Source organism: Ursus arctos, unplaced genomic scaffold, assembly GCF_023065955.2.
Source record: "Ursus arctos isolate Adak ecotype North America unplaced genomic scaffold, UrsArc2.0 scaffold_9, whole genome shotgun sequence".
In the NCBI taxonomy this organism is placed as follows: domain Eukaryota; kingdom Metazoa; phylum Chordata; class Mammalia; order Carnivora; family Ursidae; genus Ursus; species Ursus arctos.
The window spans coordinates 71,412,649-71,429,951 of record NW_026623111.1 but is presented as its reverse complement, the minus strand read 5'-3'; the positions used below and the strand labels follow the sequence as shown (position 1 = coordinate 71,429,951).

Here is a 17,303-nt window from a genome sequence, read left to right as displayed (position 1 = left end):
ATTTTCATTGATATATATTCTGCCCAAGTTCCATTAAAAACAAAGTGAGAGAGAATGGTTTCCAAGGAAGCAGCACTGAAATGCCTCACTGATGTTAAAAAACAATCTTGAAATTGTACCATTTGAGGTTAAGTGGGTTTTTTTTTTTTTTCTGTATTGACAGTTTCTGCTACATTGCTTTTAAGGAAAAAAGTACCTTTCTTTATTGACTTAATCTAGCTAATAATACAAGTTTTTTTTCTTTGCATCTTAGTCAAAATATTGTTAATTAAATTCTTTCTTCTTCTTTAAAATGATATTGACCATTCACGTTGATAAAAATCTTTACTGGGTGAGTGCAGTATTGTAGGTGATGGAGTTTCTTACCTTATCTACATTTAAAGATTTCAAATATAAAATAGGACCATAAAAAGGAAGAGATAAGAATAGGATTACAAAACAAACTATAGAAAACTGTTAGAGAAACAAAAAAGTTTTTTTTTTTTTTATCTTAGGTTATAAAAAGGATGCATTAAGGGGCAAAGTCAACAAGGACACGTACAATGTTTTCATGTAAATAAATACACTTATAATTTTATTTTAACACCATGGTTTAAACCCAGCATTTGATCATTCATATTACATTACATGACTTGAATAATTTAAGAAATTTTATAACATATAGATGAATGTTACTACAATTACAATTATTTCATTGCCTCTTTGCAAAATATAGAGAACTCCGTAAAACCTGCTTTCTTCTCCTTAGCTCTGTGACTCTTCTGTTGCCCTTGCACCCTGCCCATAGCACTGAACCACTTCTGGGCTGTGTCACTTACCCTTGCAATAAACTACAACATTCAAGAGTGCCTTGTTGCCACCTGGCCATTTAATAATTAAAGTGAGCTATTAGAGAAAGGCAATAAACAGGGACGCGCAGATATCAGGCAGCGATGCCAAGTCCAGGAGACAAGTGTTCTTTCATGACACATTCAAGAAACTTCCCTTAATAGGAGGTCAGTCAGTATCCAATAAACTTTCTTTTACATGTTTGGAGATATAAATACAGGTTTTTGACTTTCTGTAGCTGGAATAAGACTCTTCGTTATTCATTTCATTTGAAGACATACTGCTTACATCTTTTGATTTCAATACAAGAGAAAGAGAGATAATTTAGTTCTTCAGTAGGAACTGTCCCCCTCAGATTGGAGAAATTAGTACTGTCTTCAAACTTACCTAATGTGCATAGAGTATGTGGTGAAATTAAACGAAGGCTACTACCACAGAGACAAAGAATGTGGATGACAAGGTTGAACAAAAAATGTGCATTGCCAAGTGGAATGTTACATTGAGAAATATCTTGCATATAGAGATGATTTTTAAATAAGTCTTTTTTGTTGTCAAAATACAGTAAGAATATGTGAGTTCAATCTTCATCTATCAGTTTTTTTATGCAACTGTGTACAAATGCAGAAAGTATGAAATATTTGGAATGGAAACATTTCTGTATTACATACTCTGAGAAATAGCTAACATTTGGAATGATGGAAAGTTGATTTTATTTAATATTTAACATGTCACAGATGGGTGATACATTGCTTATGGTCAAATGATTTCACCTAGGTTGAAATATGTACTGGTTTAAATAAACCTTCAGTGCATGTAGGATTCCACAGGGCCTTGAAAAGAAGAAAACAAAAGTAAATAAATGAATGACATCAAATTAATGAAATGAAATGAAATGAAATTTTATTTAGTATGAAGATTTAAGACATATAAACACTTAAAACACAGACTGACAACTTTTACTGGTGATTTTCTAAGTCAAAATTCCTATTTCGTTATTAGTAACGCTTACAGGTTTCCGACTTCCAATTAAATATGTTTTACACAAGGTAAAAGAGGGAAGATTAATCGGCAAAATTTTATGATTTCCTTTGGTTTCGTGAGTTAAAAAAAAAAAAAGTTTTACACAACTTTTCTTTTATGTATTTCTCAAGTAAAATGACTTAAAGAAAAGTAGGTAATTCAGTAATAGGTAAATCTCACATGTTTCTTCTGACGTATTTCTAAAGCATAGTCACCACCCAAAGTCCTAAACACAAAACTCCAGCAATTGTTATTTTTTTAACCTCTATACTTTATTATAGTTTTAAGCTATAGGAAGTAAAACATTTCAAAATCTTTCACCTTCAAAAAAGAAAAAAAGAGAAACTACTGTGCAGACAATATGTATAAAAAGAAATACACAATCCAAGAAGTATAGAATACACCTGCCCCTAAGGAATGTAGAATTTAGTTGGATATAAATGAATATAAAAAAGATAAGCCATACTACAAGACTGACATGTGATAAGATAGGTTATATGTCAATATATAAAACTGATGAGAATTTGTATTAACTAACAACTACAAGATAGTAAGTTATACAGGACTGATAACTGCTGACATAATTCTAGGGAAAGAGAAATCACCCCTGACGAGGGAGCAGAAGACTAGCTGAAGACAAAGCATAAACTGACTCCCCCTCAACCTCCCTCCCCCCCACTCCTGGGTGGGACATGTGTGACTTTCTGCCAGGAATCTCCCAACTAAATGTGAATGCCTTGCTAGAGGGGAAAACAACCTTAACTTGACAATGGCAAGGCCTCAGGTATCTTGTAGGTAGGTCCTTTTTAGCATATGAAAGTTCTTTTGAAACCTCCCTTTTCCCTACTCACCCAGCTCTGGAGTATATAATCACCACTCCTCAAGACTCCCGTGCAGCAGCTCTTTCTGCTCATGGGTACCGTCCCCCTGCTTTCATAAACCACCATTTTGGACCAAAGACATCTCAAGAATTTTTTCTTGGTCGTTGGCTCTGGCCCTCACCCCACCAAACCTCGCCTATATTCCCAAATCCCATCAACCCTCAGTTTGGGTAGTCATATAAAGGGTATGAAATTGTAGCAAGGCTAGAAAAGAGAGATATATTACAGGGGAAGAGGTATTCCAGATAAAATGGTTAAAAACAGAACTCTAAACAACAGAGACAAGAAATAGAAATTTGCGTTGGCACAGTTTAAGTGGAATAAAATGTTTATGTTTGCAACATAAACAGGGAAGAGTATAATTTCAGCAGCTTTGAGTGCTGGCTTGAGGAATGGGAATTTTATCTTTTAAGCCTTAGTGAATCATTAAGAGAGAGTTTTAAAAGTATAAATAAAACACAATGCAAGGGGTGTATGTGTGGTTTTTGTTTGTTTTGCAGATTTATTTGTGATGCTATATAGACTAGAATGTGTAGAGCTTGTAAGCAGGAAGACAAGGTGAAAACCGAACTGAGGAAGTCTCAGAGCAGCAAGCAGTATTGGAAGGGGACTATTTTCCAAATTCTGATTTCCCCCATGTCAAGATGCTCATTTCAGTTTTGTGAACAACTGACCTTCACTCAGATTACGGCTCAAAGACAACACACTCAGAAAGAAAGGTCTTCCCTGATGAGTCTTTTCCACACGTAAACTCTCCTCTTCACCTGATTCACCTCTTAATCTTGCCTTTTCGCTTATTTACATCATGATCCTTATCACTATGTGAAATTCTCTTATTTCTATAATTTCTAATGTACAGTCTATCTTCATCACTAGAATATGAGGTTTATGAAGAAATTTAACAACAGGCTCCCAAATGGAGTCACTTTTCCAAATTCCACTGGAACTTAATAGCTAACCTAATTTCAGCTTTAGCCTCTCCCAAGAGTGGAATTTTCAACAGATTATTCTGGAATGTCCTGATCTGCATTAGTGAGATAGTCTGCAAGACAAGACCCCCTGCTATTCCCCCAAAGAAAGGTGACCTTGCCCAATACATTCTTTCTTTTCTTTAGCTAAAACTTCCTTGTCCACCACTTCCCATTCAGCCTATAAAAGCCTTAATTTGTAGAGCTCTTCAAAATTCCATTCCCTTTGGTACATGGGATATTGCTTGATTAATGAATCACTGAATAAAGCCAATTAGATATTCATATTTACTCTACTAAATTTTTTTTAAAGATTTTATTATTTGACAGAGACACCCAGCAAGAGAGGGAACACAAGCAGGGTGAGTGGGAGAGGAAGAAGCAGGCTCCAGCGGAGGAGCCTGATGTGGGGCTCGATCCCATAACGCTGGGATCACGCCCTGAGCCAAAGGCAGATGCCTAATGACTGCGCCACCCAGGCGCCCCTCTACTGAATTTTGTTTTTTAACATTTGTCTACCTCCTGTTCATGGCTCCAATTTCAGTGCCTGGGATACCTCTTTTTATTTTTTTTTAAATAACAGTATAAATGAAAAAGGGTGAAGTAACTTGAGATGAAAGGAACCACAGAACTTTGAAGTACAGGACTCTAAGTACATGTCGAACACAGAGGCAGATATGTATCTGCCAACCAAACGTTAAAAAAAAAAAAAAAGTCTGCAGAATCATTAAGACTAACAAACATTTCAGTACTTGTTCCCCAAATGCTAGCTGAATGAATGTGAAAAGACAGAGGGAATACACTGTCATATTTTTGTATTTTATAAACCTGGAATTCTGTTTTCCAGTGTATTTTAAGCCTCCTAACATTCATATTTTTAATAAAATTCTAACCCAGATCTACCTTTCAATATTCTAAAAAAGTTAGTAAAATGAAGGGAAATATATTTTAATAGGTTGAATATATCCAGAGACACAAATGTGGCCAAAATATATGATACTAACATTTCTCTTGCCATAATTGTTTACAATATTGTTGTCCTCATCATGTGGCGAGGACAAAAAGCCCCAGTACTTCTCTGTCATTTTTTGCGACTGGAACATGGAGAGGACTGCAAGGAAATACAAAAGCTCAACTAATAAGGATAAATATTTCCCCATGACTACACCATAAGAAGAACAAAAACTTGAAAGATACAATTCTTTTTTTACGATTAACCACTCTGGAGATATTGTAAATTAAGACAATCATTTACAAAATAGATTAATCATCTTACGCTTTAAAATATGACGAATTCAATATACTGTCAAATTTGGAAAAAAAACCTCCTCCAATATTTAATATTTTTAATAATTATATTTAAGAACAAAGTATCTTACTACTTCGGTTCCTCAAAAATTTCCAAGTTATTTTATTTTGTATGGAGGTAGTACTTGAAGTTAAATACATTGTACAAACATAATTTTGTATTCATTATAGCAGTGCTGCAGAATTTGTTTTAAAAAATAATTTACATTATTAAATTAAATTATTAACTTATTAAATAAAATATATTTCTACAGTGAAATTACAAATTATTATAGAGGCAGATATGTTTGTTGCAAAATATGACAAAAAAAGATAAGTAGAAATAAGAAAATAAAATGTCATATTCCTATCAAACAGAGTGATGCCATCGACTTCTGTATATTCATTTTCATTTTTTTAAACCAAAATGAAATCATACCATACATTCTGTTTTTTAAATTATTGGACTTTCTGCTTATTTTTCCCAGTTAATGGCTTCTAACTTTCTATGTCAATAGGTTTTCATTTGTAATAGTTACTCCTAATCAAATTTCCTCAAATGCTCTTCAACACTACTACTAAATACTACTACTACTACTTCTATTGCTACTACTCAACTGCACAACCCAAGATTTAGTCCTGGAGCATGCCTCACATCTGAATGTAATGTCATTTTAAATCTTGATTCTAATTTTTATTTTATTTTATTATTTATTTGTTTATTTATTTTTAATATATTTTTTTAAAGATTTTATTTATTTATTTATTTGACAGAGATAGAGACAGCCAGCGAGAGAGGGAACACAAGCAGGGGGAGTGGGAGAGGAAGAAGCAGGCTCATAGTGGAGGAGCCTGATGTGGGGCTCGATCCCATAACACCGGGACCACGCCCTGAGCCGAAGGCAGACGCTTAACCGCTGTGCCACCCAGGCGCCCCTATTTATTTATTTTAAAGTAGACTCCATACCCAGCATGGAGCCCAATGTGGGGCTTGAAGTCACAATCCTGAGATCAAGACCTGAACTGAGGTCAAGAGTTGGATGCTTAACCAAATGAGCCACCCAGGTACCCCGAATCTTAATTGAGATCTTTAAAACTGGATTAGCCTTACTGGAAAAAGTTCTAAGCATATAAAAAACCTAGTACCGTTAACACCTGCATAGCATAGCTACCACGTGGATTCAGTAATTGAGTTTTTCATGATGTCTCTTTAGTCTCTTTAATTAAGACAATCCCCCAGTTTTTAATGGCACTTTATTTTTTAAGGCTACCATGTCAGGTGTGTCATAGCCATCCAATCCTGTGTTTCCTATATATTGAAAGATAGGCCTTTAAGCTTGAATTGTTTCAGGTTAGATGTTTCTGACTTGCTTTAGACTCTCAGTAGGCAGAGCTAAAAATATTCTATAGTAATTTATGAATTCATGTTGATAGTTCTATTTAAATATTACATTACAGGGTTCTTTAACTTATATTTTCATAGTTCTACTTATTTTCTCTCATCTTGCAATACCTTGGGTAACCAATAACGTTTGCTTTATTTATTTATTTATTTTTTTAAAGATTTTATTTATTTATTTGACATAGATAGAGACAGCCAGCGAGAGAGGGAACACAAGCAGGGGGAGTGGGAGAGGAAGAAGCAGGCTCCTAGCAGAAGAGCCTGATGTGGGGCTCGATCCCAGATCGCCGGGATCACGCCCTGAGCCGAAGGCAGACGCTTAACCGCTGTGCCACCCAGGCGCCCCAATAACGTTTGCTTTAAATAGTTGAATCTTATGATATACATAAAATAGCTCTGAAATTATTACAATAGTAGTAATATAATTTTACTACTGAGTCAAGTTTTACATTTTTTGTAGTTCTCTTGGTCCTTAGGCTATAGCCAACTAAGGCAATGCAACCAGAGAATGGGTCCAAATCACTTCAAAATATTTTTTTCTTGGGGCACCTGGGTGGCTCAGTATTATGGAAATGCTGTGTGGTATATGTGAATGTGTATGTTTAGGGTAGATTTCTAGAAATAGCACTGCTGACTGGAGGATAAAACCATATACAATTTTGATTTTTCAAAATTCCCCTTAATAGGAAATTATTCCATATGAAAATGCTGTTCTTTAAAAGGAAAAAAGAATTTAAAAGGAACATAAAAAAATGTTTAAAATGTCCATATGATAAAATGATATCCAGTCACTTAAATTAGTAAGTGAAAAACAGGAGTATTATGAAACTGCTTCAGGCCCTTGGGCCAACTTAGTCATCTTTAAACTTTAGCAAATATCCTTAGCCCTTATGATTAATTAACCATTCTTTGTGTATCTATGAATTATGCATTTTTTTCCTAGAAAGAACAGATCGCTTCTGCACATCACAAAAAGGAAACCTGACCCCCTTACACAACTGCTAAGCACTGAGATAATGGCTATAGCTGACACCATCGAACCTGCACATAATCAAGAAATATTACGGACCACTGCATCCCCTTTACCGATTAACGGCCCTAAACCCCTTTTAAAATCCCTAGGCCGGGGAGAAACCTTGAAGTTGGCCTTTGGACAAGAGTTCACCTTCTCCCCAGATGTACAGCCTCCTAAATAAAGTTCATATTCCTCTTCAATCAACACTCTTGAGTTCTGGCCTTCTGGATAGGACGCTGAACTTGGGTTTTGGAAACAAATTTTGGTAAGCCAGCACCCCCGCGGAACCCAGTTCCCCCTGGGAATCCCAAGGCAGAGCGGCTGGCTGTGGCAGTGCCAGGGCTCATCTGTAGTTAGGCAGATGAAGTCGCTGGCTGCAGCAGCACACCAGGGTTTACTCATTTGTTTGCCGAGCTAGTTCGCTGAATGACCACAGATTAGCTGCTCAGGGCTAGTTGGCTTCGGGAGGAATTCCACCAGAGGGAACCAGCAGATAGCTGCTGAGACTGTTTCTGTCTTGGGGAAACTCCCTGCAGATTCCCAACTGCCGCCAACTGCCGGTTTCTCTTCTTGCTGCAGCTGATGAGCTTCTGGACCAGGTAAGTCCATCCCAGTACAAGGTTCTCCTTTGTGAAGCACTGTGTGCTTTTGTTTCGCTGCCCATGCTTTTCCCATTAGGAAGGTGCAGCTTTGGAGAGAAATTAAAAGGGACTTGATAACCGCAGGTTTATTTGGAATTTGGAACAGATCTGTTTTGGTGCGTATGTGTAAGTTGTATTGTGCTAAATTTGTGTATAATGGGAAATCCTATTTCTGTACCACCAAATAGCCCACTGGGCCGAATTTTCAGTAAGTGGAAGGAACATAGCCAGAAATCCATGATCAAAATATGATTTTTTTTTGTAAATAACCTTGCCATCCATGTATGTTAAGCTCAGAGGAATGATAGCCACCGAATGGCTCTCTTGGATTTTTTCTTCCAATTTGGTTGTCTCCAAATAGGGAATTTTGCTCTCTTAGCTGGTCTAGGAAGCCATTTGGTTCTCAGTGAAGCCCCCAACTTTTGGAGAAGAACAAATTCTAACAGAGGTTCTCTGGGCTTCACTTAGTCATAGTTTTGTTTCTTCTATGTTCTTTCTGAACTTTTGCCTAGGAAGATGGGGGATACCCCTTTTGGTCCCAAAGAAAGTCCATTAAGACATATTTTAAATAAATGGTGCAGAGAGCCAAAAAGCAATCAGAAAGAAAACAAAAACAAAAAACCTGTTTTGCAGGAGGGAGAGGCCAGAGACATAAGGGAATATTCATCCAAATTTTGAACCTGCCTCCAGCCTTTCTGGCAGCACTCTTGGCCTCTGCCTCCACCTCCTCTGATTTCTCGACCACCATGGGAGTGATTCACGTGGGTGGCTCCCACACCATCCTCAGCGCCGCAGGGGCCACTGACTCCTGCTTCTCCTACCCTCGCTATCAAGGCACAAAGAGCCCCCCCCTAAACTGCCGAGGCTCCTCCTTATGAGGTTCAAATTGAAGCACCACACAAATCAACATGAAGGGATCCAGGGGCTCCCCTGGACTTAAACCACCCACTTCAGATTTCCCCAAAGGTAAAAATTCCCAATGGAGAAGAAACTGATGGAATTTTTAGTGGACACAGGGACAACATATTCAATATTAAGGCTAATTCAAGGCTAATTATTGGTTTAATTAAAACAGATATGTTATTGGAGTTATCAACATGTATCAGTATGATACAGATAATCAGCTTTGTTCTACCTGTATTTATTAAATTCATGTTGTATCTATTACAGTTTGTCGACAAAGAGATGACTTAAAATGATGGTTAATTTCCCGTCTCATACGGTTTTCATGGGTAATTGCTAAGAACAAGTAGGCTGAATAAGGCTTATAGTTTTCAAAATTTTTTAATAAAGATTTTATTTATTCATTTGACAGAGAGGGAGCCAGCCAGTGAGAGAGGGAACACAAACAGGGGGAGTGGGAGAGGAAGAAGCAGGCTCCAGAGGAGGAGCCTGATGTGGGGCTCGATCCCAGAATGCCAGGATCACGCCCTGAGCTGAAGGCAGACACTTAACTACTGAGCCACCCAAGCGCCCCAAGTTTTCAAAATCTTTCTAAGCTGAAACATCCAAGTCTTCCTAAGTTAAATGATAAATTGGGTTAAATTCAGTAGATAACTAAGTCTTTCACAAATAAGAATACAAAAGCATTGATTACTGAATGTAGGTTTGTCTGTTTCTGGCTTCTTATGGCAGAGAAACTGAGGATACTTGGGTCTATTGCTAAATGTGCTTTATGCTTTATTATTGCAGGTTGTACTCTGGCAAAAAAAAAAAAAAAAAAGACAACAACCGTGTTTCTAAAAATCTGAAAGTCTGAAAATGTATTCATAAATTTCCAGTCTAAGGAACTGTGCTATAACAGTTCACAATTGGTTACTACTTAGTTTTCAAGAGAGACTAAAGTTTCTAAGAGTTAAAATTCTGATAAATGTAACTGCGATTGCTAGAAATGATAAGGTAAGCGACACTGTAGGCAAGAAAAGTAAGATGTGTTTTTGATGAGAAAGATATAAGGAACAGGAATACACTTTGTTCAGGGGAAAAAAAGAAAGTAATTTAGTCCTAAAATGAGACTGGTTATTTAAGAGAGAGTAGGCTTAAGACACAATCTGAATGTAAAAAGAAAGTTGTAGAAAGTTTGTGAAGGGAAGTCTTTGGAAAACAATTTTAAGTGTGGTCAGGACTAAGATAGGAACTAATGAGTTTTAAAAGCACACTAGTGTAAGATTGAAATTCTGCTTTTCTTTCTGTTAAAAAGATAAAGTTTTCTTGGACTGCTGGTCTGCTCTTGATAAGAAATTGTAAACAAAGTTTGTTTTCTTTTCTTCACCTGCCCGGAAAACCAAAATTTCTAAGTTTTGTCTTCATCAGGTCTTTGATTACGTGAGAAAACTGAAGCTTCTCAATATTAAAGGAGCAAACTCTGTTAGCAACCATATAACCTTCCGCAGTATCTCTCATCGCCACCATGGTTAAACAGATAATACTGAATTTTATAATTATCTGTCATCCTATTTAGGCATGTACTTCATAACTTTCTGAGGTTTTTAACAAACTTCCCAAGATTTGAATTCTAAATAATTAAATTTTTCTGACAAATTAGACCTGTTAATTGGTATGCTAGGTTACTTGGGAAGCATTGTCAAACAAACAATGTTAAGTCTTAGGTTATACTGTATGGGTAAATGCCATGACCGTTCCAGAAAATACATGAAATTCCTAAAGTTTTAATATGTCCTCATATAAAGTCATCACTTGACATTCTAATTATTGAAATGTTGCATGTCACAGAAATAACTGGATTTTTTTGGCAACTGCATTAAATGAACTCTCATCAGATCTTTATCCATGTCCTTTTTTAATCTTTTGTCATTTATAGTTATTGTTCTGATGCTCTTGAAGACTGTTTCATCTTCAAGGAGATTCATGAAAAGGACTTTTTTATTTATTATGTTAAGTTAGCCACCATGCAATACAGAAAAGGACTTTTAAAAAATACATATTTTTGATATCTTCAAGATCATAAAACTAAACTGGGTAAGAATGTCCAGAACCAATGAAAAAGCTGCATTCAAACAGAACAAAATTAGTAACTTGGGACTAAATGAATTGAGGAAGATGACTATAGGTTTTATGACTTGTTTGAAACATTGTTGGTTCTTTAATGTTTGTTCTTCTAGATTAAGGAAACTTTCTCTTAAGATATCTATGACTTACAGAATATAATAAAACATTCCTTTGTGAACAAACTGAAACATTTTATTTTCTCCCTACCTGAACTCTCCAGAACTCAGAAACTCTCCATGAGTACTCTTTCTCTCATGGCAAATATTATTTGCATAAGTTCAATAATAATCTGTTCCCCTTGTTACAGGACACCGTTGGAAACATTGGTTATATTACCAAGGCTTTGACTGGAATGTCTTGTTTGAGAGAGACAAACAGACTCAGATATGACCAGAAAGCTCTAAGGAACAAAGGTTGACTTTATGGAGCCATAGGGTTAGCTATGGACTTGTGGAAATAGCAGATGGTCCCAGTTTCCTTATGATTGGAGAATGCACTTGGAGATGCCTATATCCTCAAATAAGTCTTCTTCCACTTGCCAATGATTCCTTATAAGTAGGATATTGTTAAAGCTAGACATTGGGCAAAGAGGGCTTCTTGATATTTCTTTTCCCCTTGGCCATATTTGTCCCAGTAGGCACCTCTATCAATGTAAAATTATGAGTAGAGCTCTTAGCCAAGCTTTTAACCAAACCTGGCATGCCACCCTCCATAGCTGTGAAAAGTGGTCTGCCAAAACCGAATAGCCCTAGATATCTTGACAGCAGCCCAAAGAGGGACATGTGTTTTCACTAAGACAAAATGTTTCATATTCGCATTACTCAAAAAATGTAATTGAAGACATGAAAGATTTAAATGACCAAATCACTGCTACAGATGCCCTAGTTCTAGATCCTTTCAGCAGTTGGCTAACTTCAATTCCTTCCAGATGGAAATATATCCTATTACGCATTACTGCATTTCTTGTTTTCTTTCCCTTTGGTTGTTGACTTTTTGCATCTGTCAAGGGAGGAACTTGCACTATTCATACTGGCTTAGAATGCCCTTACTATTCTCTACAGTGGAAATGCCAGAAACAAGATTCTTCCACACTGTAAAAGTTTTCCATTCCAAAAATCCCTAAATCATCCCCATCTGCAGGAAGTAGCTACAGAAGAAGGACCTTTGCTCCTAATCCGATAGATATGAAATGATCAAACTGACTGTGAGGAATAGAAACCACCTTGGCCCCTCCAACAAACCTAGTACTCTTTCAACTTTAACAAACACCCTTAGCCTTTGTGATCGATTAACAAACCTTTCTTTGTATGTCTACAGATCCTGAATTTTTTGGAAGAAAGAACAGAGCGCTTCACATCACTAAACAGAAACACGACCACCTTGCACATGCCCCAGGCACTAAGGAACCAGACCCCTTTGTATAACCCCTAAGCGCTGAGATTATGTGTGTAGCTGGCACCATGTGTCTACACATAATCAAGAAATGGTATGGACCACTGCACCCCCTTTACTGATTAACTGCCCTAAACCCCTTTAAAAAATGCCTAGGTCAGGCAGAAACCTTGGCCTTTGGACAACAGATCACTTTCTCCCCAGTTGGCCAGCCTTCTGAATAAAGCTCATATTCCTTTCCAATCAACACTCTTTTGAGTTTAGTCCTTCCAGCCATGACAGGCAGCTAAATTTGGCTTTCAGTAACAATTAGAGTAGGCTAATGTCCATTATATTTGAAATGCCAAAATATATATGTTTATGTACATGTGGTATATTTATAGATAATGGTTCACTGTTTATATTTTTAAATAAATAAGAAAATCAAAATGGAGGAAAGCTTTTAAAAGAGTAGAAAATACATATACTCACACCAAGTAATTTTTGTATATTTTTATGATTCACACTAAGTTCCTTTTAGATTCATATTTCTTACAGCTAAATGATGAGTCATTACTGATGCTCCCTCAAAGAAGAAAAATTAATCCTATCAGATTCAGAGTTTGTAGCAACTTTCCCATAAATTAAAAAAAGACTCTTAAGGAGTATTTTTGGAACAATATTGAGTGTTTTTTATATCTAAAAAGTTGAAAAACACTATTTCCAATTCTATATTAGTCTTTTCGGAAGCTTAAAAAATGAACAATTTATCAATTTTTAGGTTATACTTTTCAATCAAGAAAATACTGAACTTGTTTATTTTTCTTTCTGAAATTCTTCCACATTAGACTGTACCTTGATATAAATTACCTTGATAGTAAATTTTCCTTTAATTTGATGGATTAAATCCAAATCCATTATCAATTTATAAGCACAAAATTCATAAAATAATGACAAATCTGAAGTAATTCTGATATGTTAAAAAACTGACTTTTAAGTACTCTGAATTGTAAATTACACTCTTCGGTATAAATTGTCTCCACAGTAATTTAGCTTTATACATTTAAAATTCTAATTACCATTTTAACAACGTAGCATCACATGAGTATAATTTCCTGGTACTCTTACTTCACAGAGCAAGAGGTTAATGTTACACGTGGCTCTCTTTTAGGAAACTTTCTGTAATGCAATATCCTGAAAATTCCTATTCCTTTGCCTCCTTGGTACAAAGTCAAACATATATGGAACTGTTTTCTTTAGCTCTCTACACTATAAGTTATAAAAAAGTTTTTATGTTTTTATTTTGAAACACTAATAATCTAATAGTTTAATGCCTTTTCTCCCTGAAATCATTACCCAGTTCTTTCACCGGAAGAAGATAAAAGCTAGTGAGAAGGAGAATTTGCCACCCCAAAATATGCCTCTTTGGCTTAAGGATTATCTTGAGCTGGTTATTTTTAAGAAACTACAAACACAGGAACAGTTCTGAAAACCAAGTAAAAGTTACCCTTTTGTAAGAGACATTTCCGTTTATAAGGAAAACTCTCCATTGGTAAGGGTGTGTCCCTCTCTATACTAGGAAGAAGAAGATGACCAGATCTTTGGAAACTCATCAGTGGAGAAGCCACAGACCTAAACATGCATAACAACTTTACCCTTGTTTACTGTGTTCTTCCTGGTAATCTCTCATAACCTCCAATGAGCCCCAACATCCTTCTTTTGTCTTTAGCTGGAGATGGTATGTAAGGCGGTGGCTTGGCCATTTTGGGAAATTACTCAGTTTTCCTGGGTATCTCACTTGTATAAAGGAGGTGTATGTTATTAAACTTGTTTTCCACCTGTTAGTCTGTCTTTTATTATAGGAGTGGTTTCAGTCAAGAACCTGGAAGGTTAGAGGAGAAATTATTTTTCCTCTGCTATAGTTTGGTGTCCCAGTAGGGATCTGTTGAGGCACCATACTTGCTCTGGAGCCTGCAGATGGGATCCTGGAAAAGTGGCAGAAGATGGCAACGGGTAAGAATTCTTACCAAGTCAACTCTCCCAGGTATTTCTCTCAGTACTGCTTGGTCAAGAGAGGAAGATTAAAAATTCTTATCCCTTCTTTTCCAAATTTAGGTTAATAGGAGAATATATTGTATGAACTAGTTCCTTGGGTACAGTGACTTTGGTAAAGATTCTTGTTATGAGTAATCTTGTTTTCTATTGATCCTCTTTTCTCCCACACATGGCCATTGGTTTTGCTTGTTTGTTTTTGGTGACTGTCTTTTGTCGTCATTTGTGATAAAAAGAACCACAGCCTAGATGAGATTTTCATTTTGTCTTGTGCTAGGTCATAAGAGTTTGGATTTGTGACCAGTGAAAACATTCTTTGGTCTCTATCAGTTGGAAAATGAATGTGTCCACGTGCATCTGGCATACAACACAATAGGCTAATGGATACCAGAAGCAGTATTCTCTTTATCCAGCTATGCCAGCTCTCAGGGGAGTTTGTTATAAAGGATCCTGGTCCATAAGGGCCCTTTGTAGTCTCAACCTTCATTGTCTCATTAGTACTGGAAAAGTCCCATTCTAGTAGCATCTGCTTAGTGTCACAGATTTAGAGAGTCTATGACTAGAGGCATCCCACGTTCTCATTCTTATCACCTGTGACAATAACACAAGTTTTTGCTTTCCTAGGCTAACTTTGAAAGTAAACTCTCTGGATCTCTTAAGGGCTGCATCTTTGCCCCTTCCTTTGGGATGCCTCTTGAAATTATTAAACCACAAAAAGCCTTTATTGGCTTGAGCTGCTCTTGAGATTAATATAAGATCCTTCTTGTCAATGATCAAACGATGGATACTTTGAACTAAAAACAAAAAATAAAAACCAAAAAACTACTACCTTTGAAAAAAAAAATTAGAGAGTTCTTTTTCTACAGAATTGTCTTATTGGCTTCTATGGAAAAACCAAATTGAAAAGAAGACACAAGAAGTATAATGGCTTGCATTACAGACTCTCTTAACAAGATGAAAATATAAAGTTGTTTTTTGTTTGTTTGTTTTTTAACCTGCACTTTCATAAGATACTACCAAATTTAGAGAACAGAAAAATCAGTGGACATTCACAACCCCACTCACAGAAACCTTGCCTGGTGACTACAATCATACTGTAGTTATCAGGCAAGCTGACTGAGGAATGTCACGCTGCCTGTTTCAAGGTCTTGTCAATGGGCTGTAAGTAGTAAGGAAATTTTTCTTTTACCTTTGTTTCCTACATCAATCTGACTAGAAAGCAGAGAGTTTGTGTTTTATCAAAATAATTTCCAGAGAGTTTTATTCTAATGCTTTTGCAAAAGTGCTTAATCCATAAGGATATTCAAGAAAAGGACTCTGACAGGGGTGCCTGGATGGCTCAGTTGGTTAAGCATCTGCCTTTGGCTCAGGTCATGATCCTGGAGTCCTGGAATGGAGCTTCATGTCATAGGGGAGTCTGCTTCTCCCTCTGCCCCTCTCCCTGCTGGTGCTCTAATAAATAAAATATTAAAAAAAAAAAAAAAAAGAAAGAAAGAAAAAGAAAAGAAAAAAAAAACAGAAGGGCTATAACAGGTACTCTGGAATATAGGTTTATGATCATTTCAAGACCATAAAACTGAACTGGGAAAGAATTTCCAGAACTAACAGAACCAAGAGAAAGCCAAATAGAACAAGAATAACATGGGGCTGAGTAAACTCATGAAACTGAAAATACTTATGACTTTGTTTGAAACATTGTGATTCTTTAATGTTTTGCTTTTTCTAGATTTAAGGAAACTTTTCTCTTTTCCATTAAGCTAAGTATGGATTACAGCAAATCGGTAAAGTATGCCTTTGTGAACAAAGACGAAACAATTACTTTTTCTCCCTATCTGATCCCTCTAGAATTTGAAACTCTTAGTGATTATTCTTATTTTCATGGCAATATATTTATACCCATAAGTTTAAGCAGAATCTATTCTTAGAATGTGCTTCCACAACTGGACACATTGGTTATATTACTAAAGCTTTGCCTGGAATGTCATATTTGAGAACATGCATAAAATTAAACATGACCAGACAGCTTCAAGGAACTAAGTTTCACTTTATGGAGCCAATAAAACTCCTTGGAAAAGCAGGTTGGTACCTTGCTTTACAGGGATCCCAGCAGTCTTACCAGAGGAGTAAAGGAAAGATCACTTTCTGGAAGGTATAGAAACCATAGGTTATCTTTGGGACCTCAAGAAGAGAGAAATTAACCCAAATCTCTAGGTACTACAGGCACAGTCTGATGGTGAGTCTTTGGCTTGGCTTCTTAGCCTCAAGGCTTCTAAAAGTTCAATCTAAAATTCCTTACAAAAGTTCCAGCAAAGCAGACCTAAAAAGAACCTATTTATTCTATCACATTCTTCCAGCACTTATGTAAATAATCAAGTCAGGTTTAATAAGACTGAACTTATTTTGCAACCAAATTAGTCCTACTGTGATTATCTTTGGTAAAAATGAGGGTGATTATAGAGAAAACTATGTTACAGTGGTATACCTTTGTAGATATTAGATTCTAGTCCAGTTTACTGTCTTGGAAATTTTGTTTTCTACCTGTAAATTGGACAAGATCCTGAATTCTAAGTTTCCTTAAGTATCTCACTATAACTCTCCAAACTAATTTCTGGTTTTCCCCCCACCCTTCTAACTTGAAATGACTGAGAAGAAAAACTGCCCTTTCCCAAAGCTCTGCAAACTGAATGTGAATAACCTGATATAAACTTAAGAGAAATCACAAGAGCTCATATGGACAACCTCTGTCCCTGCTGATATTTCAGCTATTCAGAAAGTTCACCTGAACACCTGACATCATCATACATATTCAAACTCTGAAAGATGATTTGA

General features: G+C 36.3%; 1 protein-coding gene across 6 annotated transcripts in view; it reads right to left on the bottom strand.

The window, feature by feature from the left end:
- CCSER1 (coiled-coil serine rich protein 1) overlaps positions 1-17,303 on the bottom strand; it is a 1,292,599-nt gene that overhangs the window by 567,684 nt on the left and 707,612 nt on the right. For 2 of the 6 annotated variants that reach the window (XM_048211978.2, XM_026509720.4), the window contains one exon: positions 546-1,658. The exons of 3 other annotated variants lie outside the window; for them this stretch is intronic. In XM_048211978.2, the coding sequence (XP_048067935.1) occupies positions 1,599-1,658 (60 nt within the window). In that variant the 3' untranslated portion in view covers positions 546-1,598. Of the gene's footprint in view, positions 1-545; positions 1,659-4,430; positions 4,809-17,303 lie in introns of those variants that run through there. One more of the 6 variants, XM_048211979.2, reaches the window with a different exon arrangement.